The sequence below is a fragment of the Cryptotermes secundus genome, unplaced genomic scaffold (assembly GCF_002891405.2).
Source record: "Cryptotermes secundus unplaced genomic scaffold, Csec_1.0 scaffold83, whole genome shotgun sequence".
Lineage (NCBI taxonomy): Eukaryota > Metazoa > Arthropoda > Insecta > Blattodea > Kalotermitidae > Cryptotermes > Cryptotermes secundus.
The window spans coordinates 40143-50297 of record NW_019719357.1 but is presented as its reverse complement, the minus strand read 5'-3'; the positions used below and the strand labels follow the sequence as shown (position 1 = coordinate 50297).

The 10155-nt window shown below is 44.0% G+C and overlaps 1 protein-coding gene across 1 annotated transcript in view; it reads right to left on the bottom strand.

Annotated features, from left to right (window-relative positions):
* Nucleotides 1-10155, bottom strand: part of LOC111864333 (multidrug resistance-associated protein 4) — a gene marked incomplete in the record, with an annotated part of 69332 nt that overhangs the window by 52426 nt on the left and 6751 nt on the right. Inside the window, 1 exon segment of the mRNA XM_033751468.1 lies at nucleotides 472-683. Coding sequence (XP_033607359.1) covers nucleotides 472-545 — 74 coding nt within the window.

Below are 10155 nucleotides of genomic sequence, written 5' to 3'. Positions count from 1 at the left end.
TGCTAGTGGGGTGGGACTAAGTCCCTTGTACTGCGGCCACTTCTGGCCTATTGTACCAGCCCCAGATGATAGGTGAGGGTGATTGTGGAGCAATTGGTGGAATGAAGATTGGCAGGGGAAACCGAAGTACTCGGAGAAAACCTTCCCCAGCGCCACTTTGTTCACCACAAATCCCACTTGACCAGACCCGGGATCGGGAAGCCAGCGACTAACCGTTTGAGCTATTACGCGGCCTTATGAATCCTTAAATAAAGTAAAGGTAAAAGGTATAGTTGTCCCTTTGTTTAATTAATTAAGCACCACGCCATGAAAACGTACGGGTGAGTGGAGTCACATCTCCACTATTCTTGACGTCGGTAGTAGTGGTTAGCTTCATGCCTCGGCTACTTAACCCCCCCGATACCCATTTTATAAGCTGGTATTTCCCTTAAATGCAATAATCCTTAATTTGAAAAAATGTTTTATACTCACAAGAAGAGAAGTTTGGAGAGTGGGTTGGCTGTTCCCCTGGGGTTAAGTTTCTCTCGTTTCTTGGCCGGCTCCATGTTGGCGTTACTGTCGTCAGATCGGTGCAGGGCTCGAGCCGCGCTGGTGCAAAGCAGTTAGGCTTCAACGCACATTGCCTGCCGTGTTACGGAGTCACATTGAACAAAAGGCACTTAACTTGCGCAGTGTTATACTTCCTGCAGCACGTAAGAAACAGGTCACATGACCCTCATATATCTGTCAATATTTTCAGTTAAACATTCCAGAAATAAGATAATTTATTTTCTAACGTAAAGGTCATAACTCATCTCTGTTCCTACAGTCTGTGAATGTTCTGGTGGGAGTATTTCTATGTTTGTTGCAAGAAAAGCGTAAAATTATCTCGCAGTACGTACGTCATACCTGTTCCTATTCATACCGCTCAAACACTGGGAACGTGGGTTCGAATCCCACTCAAGACATGGTTGTTTGTGTGCGTTTATTCTGTGTGTAGGTAGAGACCTTGCGTCGGGCTCATGTCCAATTCAAGGAGTCATACCGGCTGTGTAAAAATCAAGAAAAAATAAAGGCCTGTAAAGACATAGATAGATAGATAGATAGACAGACTGATAGAAAGGCACATAGGCAGATAGACATGCAGCTAGACAGATAGATAGATAGACTGATAGAAAGGCAGATATACAGATAGACAAGCAGCTAGACAGATAGGCAAATAGACAGATAGATAGGCAGATAGACAGAAAGAAAGACTGATAGGTAGACAGACAGATAGAATCTACAGCTCAGCGTAGCTTCCAGTGCTGGATGGTTAATGAATTGACAAGAAATTGGAAAGAAGTGGCTGTGACTCTAATCGAGGTGCTTCTCCCCGGCATTTACCTTCAGGGTCTGAGGAAAACGACGAAGAACGTGTCGGTGTAGCCGTTGAGCACAAGTGTAGAGCGTTACAGCTGCAGTAGGTAGCTCAGTCTGTATTGCTCCAATGTAACTCACAACGTACTCGAAACTGAGAAGAATTTTTAGGTTTAATATTAAATATTTTAATACTTTTCTGCTTTTTTACGTAAGAGTAGGGATAGCTCAGTCGGTATAACGACGGGCTAAGGACTGGACGATTGGGGTTCGATTCCTGGTAGGGGATTTTTCTCCTCTTTAGGGTCCTGATCGGCTCTGAGGCCCACACAACCACGTATCCAGTGGGTACCGGGGGCGATTTCCCCGGCTTAAGGCGGTCAGTGTGTGAAGCTGACCACTCAACTTCATCTGGAACCGAGGTCAAAAATGGTGGAGCTATACATCCACTCCCCCAATACGTCTCCATGGCGTACTGCATAATTAGTTAAGCACAGGGACAGCTTTACCTTTACTTTTTATGTAAACCTTTTTATATAAGCACGAGATTTATAATTTCTGTTACTCAATTTTGAGTTACCATAGTAAGAAGATTTCGCGAGTTAACATACTACTTTGCCTGTGGTTCTGTATGGGTGTGAAACTTGGTCTCTGACATTGAGGAACATAGACTGAGGGTGAGAACAGTGTGTTGAGGGGAATATTTGGACCGAAGAGAATGAAGTGACAGGAGGTTGTAGAAAACTGCATAATGAGGAGCTTCATAACTTGTACTCTTCTCCAAGTATAATTAGAATGATCAAGTCAAGGAGGATGAGGTGGGCAGGTCACGTAGCACGAATGGGGGAGACGAGGAATGCGTATAGGATATTGGTGGGAAAGCCAGAAGGGAAAAGACTACTAGGAAGATCAAGACGTAGTTGGGTGAATAATATTAAAATGGATTTTAGAGAGGTAGGGTGGGGTGGTATGGATTGGATTTGATCTGGCTCAGGGTAGGGACCAGTGGAGGGCTCTTGTGAACATGGTAATGAACTTTCGGGTTCCATAAAATGTTGGGAATTTCTTGAGTAGCTGTACAACTGGCGGCTTCTCAAGAATGGTCCAGCTTTATGACTGAATCGAATGAACATGTTACATGAACGTAAGTTGTGCTGTAGGTCATGAACGAACGAGCAGTCCTTTGTTTCACTCTCTCGTGCCTATTATATGATAATTTATGTTGTTTTGATGTGAAGTGTAGAATAAATAAGGGAGACGATAAGGGAGATGGCGTTATAACTCGGCCTCCACATATCATGTATTACTGGAAAGTAATACGGGAGAAACCAAGATAAGTTGCTAAGAAGAAAACTTGTGTAACAAACGATGAAACGTCTCGTTGAATGTCAACGGGTCTCACATTATTAACTGTTAAATTTCATTTGTTACAGAGCAGACTGATGTAGCGGTAACACTGTAGGTCTGTATTCGGAAGACATTTGGTTCGAACCTCTGACGAAGCACTGTGTGTTCTGAGGTTTTCTTCAGGCAAATTCCGGAATATTACCCAAATTAAGCGACGACTACTTCCTGCCAGATAATTTACAATTCAGTATTCATCCTATCTTTCGACGCTGTATTCTGAGATACTGTCAAATTCCTGGGTGCTAGACAGTTGTAAGGAAGCCGCCATTCAGAGAGGACTTGATTACGAAAGCAAAGGGATAGCCATTGTTGGAGCCGTTACCAGGCAACTGCTGGTGAAGACACAGTAGACGGAAAAGACTCACTGCGTGCTGTAGTGGTTTGTAAAGTGTGAAGATCAAAGATGGCGGTATAATTAAGTGTAGTCACGGGTCGTATGTTAAAGTCAATAAATCCACTCTCCAATCAAAAACCCCTTCGAGAGTCACTTTGTCACGTGACAGTATGATACCTGATGTTATCATGGCGGTGATGTGATGGGATGTGATACCGTCTAGTGTGGTAGAAATTTCGGATGAACATACTAAGTTTTACCAGTTGTTGGTTTCTTGGTTAGCTTAGTCGTCGAACTTAGAATCAGTGCGTTCCTTCGAAACGCGACGTAACAGTCCAGAAGATAAGGCTTTTCATACACGTGGAAATTTTTCAGTAGATATTTTTTTGTCGGGGATGTTAAATGTTGAATATTCATATTTACGATTTGTCGTGCTTTCCGTATCGGTATGCACTTTGTCGCCCTTTTTGTCTAAACTCTCCCGTTTCTTATCTCAAGCCTGCTGCTTTATGTGTTTGTACTACTACACCTTATCTTCTGCATAAATTATATATTGTCTTGGGCCGCATGTTTAGATATCTTTGTTTACAATTTATAGGAGCCTTAATATCCGTAGGGAGCACGCGGTAGCGTAGTTGGTTGAGGCACTATGCTACAAGCTGGAAGGTCGAGGCTTCAAGTCCCGATGAGGTCATTGGATTTTTTAAAATAACCTAATCCTTCCAGCCGCACTATGGCCCTGGGATCAACTCTAACATAAATGAGTACCAGGAATCTTCCTGAGGGTAAAGGGCGGCCGGCGCGTAGGGTTGACAACCTTACTGCCATCTGTGAGCCGATTGTCTAGAAAATGTGGGAACCTCAACATCTCACAACCGTATTGGCCTCCAAGGTCTGTTGCAGGGATAGCTTTGCTTACTTTACTTATTGGCCCCGTCATAGCTCAAGTTGTTCGTCGTTGGCTTCACACCGCGGCGGCCCGGGTTCGATCCCGGGTCTGGTCAAGTGGGATTTGTGGTGGACAAAATGGCCCTGGGGCAGGTTTTTTCCGAGTACTTCGGTTACCCTACCAATATTCATTCCACCAATTGCTCCACAATCACCCTCACCTATCATCTGGGGCTGGTACAATAGGCCAGAAGTGGCCACAGTACAAGGGACTTAGTCCCACCCCACTAGCAATAAAAAAAATACTTCACTTATTATCCGTATACTTTTTCAGTGACACGTGATTTTGAATGATAAATCTGGAAACGCGTTGAAGCGATTATGGTCTGTTTTGGGTACCTGTATACGGTACGGAGAAAGAGCACAAATACCCTTCCATGATGAGTTGATGAGCTGAACGTCGAGCCAAGTTGAAGAGATGTTTCAATATATACAAACAAAAACTCCGTGTTTTTAGTCCGCAAGCGAACTATACCGACCGAGCGACCACCGCTTGTCGGCGAAGTTAGTACCAACTCTAGCCTCTCCACTTTGGTACGAATGCATTTTGTCTGTAAGGACGTCATTGTCGTGATCCTGGAATTCTGTCAGCCCCTTCCTCATTTCTTTTCGTTTTTATCCTATGAATTCTCTTATTCGTGGAATTCGTGGTCTCATAAATTCTTCATTTCTTTGCTGTTCGGAAGTTCGTATCCCGCATTCCACGCGTAGCCGAACAGGATGGTCCAGAGGGAACGCTCTAGTCTTGTTTTATTGATAGTGGGGTGGGACTAAGTCCCTTGTACTGCGGCCACTTCTGGCCTATTGTACCAGCCCCAGATGATAGGTGAGGGTGATTGTGGAGCAATTGGTGGAATGAAGATTGGCAGAGTAAACCGAAGTGCTCGCAGTAAGCCTGCCTCAGCGCCACTTTGTCCACCACAAATCCCACTTGACTAGACCCCGGGATCGAACCCGGGCCTCCGCGGTGGGAAGCCAGCGACTAATCGCTTGAGCCGTGGCGCGGCCCAGTCTTGTATTAAGGAGGTACTCTGTTCGATTCTCGGCCAGGACACCGGTTATCCTCACTGGTGGATTTTATAGTTATTTTTAGTTCCTCAAGGCGAATGCCGCGATCAGGCCACGACCTCTTCCATCCAACTTATTTTCAATTAATTCATTATTTATCCTACCAGCCCTGTTTAGTTTCTATACCGAAAACATCGTTAAATAACCACTGAAAACGAACACTATGTTATTCATATCTCTTCACTTCTTATCGTGCTATAATATAATGTTAGCCCACCAACTGTCTTACAAATTCATGTTCTTTGCCTATAAACTAATGTTCATCTTAATGTTATGGCATGTAGGCCCGTTGTTAGGCAACGACCGCGAAACAAACAGACAACTCCCGTTACTAAATAACGGCTCCTAAACAGCAAAAGAGGAACGATATTTTCTATGCGGTCTGTGCCGAGATTCTGTAAGCAGGACAGTTAGTTGAGTGAGTGAGAGGAGAAATCCTGTGTGGATGTGGGTTCGAATACCTCCACCGTAGCCCTGCGAGTCGTAGGAGGCGACGAAAATGGAATCCAGTGCCTGGGGATATAACCGGGCCACCTTGTTCCTGGGGGATATGAATACGAGAACTTGGCCAGCCATGTTGGGGTAGACAGTAAAATGTGGTTATGAGTCTTCCGGGACTCGGACCTGAAAATGACTGCACTGGCGAGGACCAGTAGCAATTTTAAACGACAGAGCTATCCTCTCGTCAGAAAAGATGTTACATAAGGGCTAGGACCACAAGTGTTCAGTCGAAAAAAAATACTGGTCGTGAGTCTCAAGGGGTTGGCTCCTAGAAGAACTGATTGGCGGTAGACCTCCAGGGTTAAATTAACTCCGACCTTGACTCTGAATTAGTGAGGGTTAGTGGAGTGGAGTTTATCGGTGAATTAGTTAATTAGCCGAGATTTGCTGTAGCTGAGGCCAGGGACAGTTCGGGAACCCCGAGGAAGGGGAACGTCCGCCGTTGGAAGCCATTACCAGACAACGACTGGTGAAGACACAGCAGACTGAGAAGATTTGGTGCGTGCTGTAGTGAACTAGTGAAACGGTTATATTTACTTGTAGTCGCGGATCCGTAAGTGTTCAATAAATCTGTTTACCAATCCAAACCCCGTCTATAATCACTCAATAAAGTGATAATATATTTCTTAAGCAGAATTCAGTTTGTATTGCTCAGATAATCAAGGTTTTGTTAAGGGTTAGATGAGTTTCCAGTTTTTGAGCATCTTATTTCTAATCCCATTTTCGGTGCCATAGCACAAAGCCATACTTGGTATATCTGCCCCCCAAAATTGAGAGCACATAATAAGAGTAAGAAAATTTACGAGGGAAACGTTACATTCGTTCAGTGAGATCTCTGATATGGCGATTTTGGTTACGCCATGTTTTGAAAATAAAATCTAGTACATAGCAAGCAATATATTGTCACGTGTATTAGTGACTAAAGACGGCGCTCGGATTTGTAATTTGATTTATTAACCACCTACAGGTCGTAATTACGAATAATCAATGCACTATTGCTGTTTTACACACACATTAGCCTTCACTATCCGTTTCCCGGCAACGGATTTATAACACAGGAACTGTAAAAGTCTCACTAAATTACACACTCCCAATATCGATGTACTACAGCACATGTGACGTCACACACCAAGTCTTCTAATTCTTATTCTGGCCACACTGCTGTTCCCTTGGAACTTCGGGACTCAAGTGAAGTCAATTCCTATTCCCGTATTCTCTCATGTCCTCTAGGCACGGACCCCGCACAGAAAATACAGTTCTATTGTTGCGTAGTACAGACCACATAGAAAAAACGTGTCATGTATCAGACTGCGAGCTCATTGGTCCGTTACCAGCACTAGGGGTGGAGCGGACGACATAGAAAACAAGCCTCTTCTATTGTTGCGTGTTGGACCGTGTTTATAGTGCTGTTGCCTCGCAACGCGTTGATCAAATCCGTTACAATATGATTGTCCTTGGGAAAAGGGAATTATTCTATGAAGAGTTATACGAGCAACAGCCCGGACATTGTGTGACTGTACGTTTTCCTCTCCTCACTTGCCCGAGTATGGACAGAACAGCAGCGCGTGACAGGCCAGTGGCAATCATTAGTTTGACTTATAACCTCCTAACGATGACGTAAGCACCCGCCTCACTATCTGTGACGTAACATCACAGATATGTTCAACAGGTTACATTAGCGCTGTTGGTCTTCCCAGTTCTTTTTTGTTGTTTATTTAACGACGCTGTCAGTATTGAGGCTATATTATATTGGATGACAGGTTGACCAATAAACGTGGAGCAGTTGGTGGAATGAAAATTGGCAGGGGAAACCGAAATATTCGGAGACATTCCTACTCCAATGCCATTTTGTCTTCTGTTTCTTTTACCACAAGGTTAGTTTTTTAGATTACATTCTTTCTTGCAGGACAAATTCCGTGGCTTTAGTCCGCAAGCGAACTATACCGACCTAGCGACCGCCGCTTGTCGGTGAAGTTAGTGCCAATTTTAGCTGTTAGAGGGTGTCGCGTGGTCAGCGCAACGAATCCTCACTGTCGATAATTTCGTTTTTCTAGACCGGAGCCGCTATTTCCTTGAAATAGCTCCTCAATTATCCTCACGAGGTTGAGTGGATCCCCTTCCAGACCCACCACTTCTCAGAAAATCTGGTAGCGCCGGGAATGGAACCCGGGACCTCTGGATCTGTACCCAGGAGCTCTGATCACTAAACCACAGAGGCTAACAACCTTACCGCCATCTGTGAGCCGATTGTCTAGATAATGTGGGAGCCTCGACGTCTCACAACCCTATGGGCTTTCACGGCCTGTTACGGGGATAGCTTTCTTGAAGGACATGATTCCGATAACTCGCTTCCCATAAATCTAAATGAAACAGTAGGCGGACATTCACAAATACGCTATACAGGTTATGGTGGCACAGTTGCATTACGCAACTGTCTCTCTATACAAGGCCATTTAATTCGTCAATGGTACGTTTGGCCTCCACAGTTGAATGTTGAAGCCGTCGAAAGCGAGCATGTGACAAATGGTAAGATGTGGCTGTTGTGGCAGGTCGCGCTGTACCTAACTTAATATATGCCTGATTGTTCAGATATGCCCAGCTACGCACGGGCATTAGCAACGCACATTAATCTGCACTAAACCTCATGCTTCGTATATTGGGGGCGCCGGGCTCTAATCTCAGTCTGATTCAAGATCATTATCTCCTCGGAACGTGTGCTGGGATAGTACCTTAAAGATGTCATTGTCTCTTCCTATAATTAATTAATTATTCTATTATTGCGGTTCTTTTTGAATTGTTAATAGTTCCTCAGTCATTCTCCGTATTTTATGGAAGCAGAAGATTCACTGTTTTCACAGGAGACCCCCGAGACAGCGGAATCCATTCCAAACTTTTACAGTCTCCTTTAACATAAATTCTAATTTTATATTCCCACCTGCTCTCTGACCTTCCAAGTAATCTTAACTCTTAAGATATTATGAATACGTTATGAGTGCACGTTTCATCTCGGAGGCACGCGGTAACGTAGTTTGTTGAGGCACTACGCTACAAGACGGAAGGTCGCGGGTTCAAGTCCCGATGAGACCATTGGATTTTTTTTTCAATTAACCTAATCCTTCCAGCCACACTATGGCCCTGGGGTCGACTCAGCCTCTAACAGAAATGAGTACCAGGAATATTCTTGGGGGGGAAAGGCCAGCCGGCGCGTAAGGCTGACAACCTCACCGCCATCTGTGAGCCGATTGTTTAGAAAATGTGGGAACCTAGACATCTCACAACCCCATGGGTCTGGACGGCCTGTTACAGGCATACATTTTACTTTTGATCTCTCCCATGCATGCTACATTTATCGCCCAATTTTAGTCTCCTTGCATTTGTCATTTTAAAACTGTTCGTTAAAGAGGAGAAATCCCGAAGCTAATTGTACATCTTCATCCAGTCAAATTCTCCGTCTTAGAGTAAAAAGGGCAAACCGATCCCTGTAACAGGCCATGGACGCTCATAGGGGTTTGAGACGTTGAGGTCCCCACATTTTCTCTAGACAATCAGCTCACAGATGAAGGTGAGGTTGTGAACCTTACGCGGTAACAGGCTGCACTTTACACTCAGGAAAATTTCTGGTACTCATTTCTGTTAGAAATTGAGTCGACCACAGGACCATAGTGCGACTGCAATGATTAGGTAAATTGAAAGATCCAGTGACCTCACCGGGAATCGAACCTTCGACCTTCCGGCTTGTAGCATAGTGCTTTAACTAACTACGTTACCTCGTCCTCCCAGTCTCCCTCTTAGGTCAAAATATTTTCCTCAGTACCTTCTTAGACAATCTCAGCCTATGGTCTTCCTTTGGGATGAGATTAATTTACATACCTGTGCAAAACAGTAGGTAAAACTATAGTCTTGTATGTCTAAATCTGTACTTTTCATTTCGTGAAACCTGTTATGTTTGTTATGTACAATTCTCTATTGGAATCCGTCGTAACACAACAACATGACGGTCAAGGTCAACATTATCTTAGCTACATGTTTCGGCTTTTAAAGCCATCATCAGGAAAAATACATGGTTACGCTATTCACACCACAGCGGACGAAATACATTGTAAAGAGACCACTGGGAAGACCAAGGCGTAGGTATGTGGACAATATTAAAATGGATCTTAGAGGGATAGAATGGGATGGTATGGATTGGATTGATCTGGCTCAGGATAGGGACCAGAGGAGGGCTCTTGTGAACACGGTAATGAACCTTCGGGTTCCATAAAATGCTGGGATTTTCTTGAGTAGCTGCAGAATTGGCGGCTCCTCCAGAAGGGCTCAGCTCCATGAGTAAGTAAGTAAGTAAGATGAGGTAGCGGCCAAACAGTAAGTAAACAATACAACTATATTATCAATACCAAATCAATAGTTAATCACAATAAATTTAACAGCTATTATTGTCACATGATTTCCAGATTAATACCAAATAATACTACACCTATACCACGGGCCTCCAAGCAGTTTACTTTACGTATACAAGTCTTGAATATACCATTATATGTCCGCTGGAATATAACAAGATT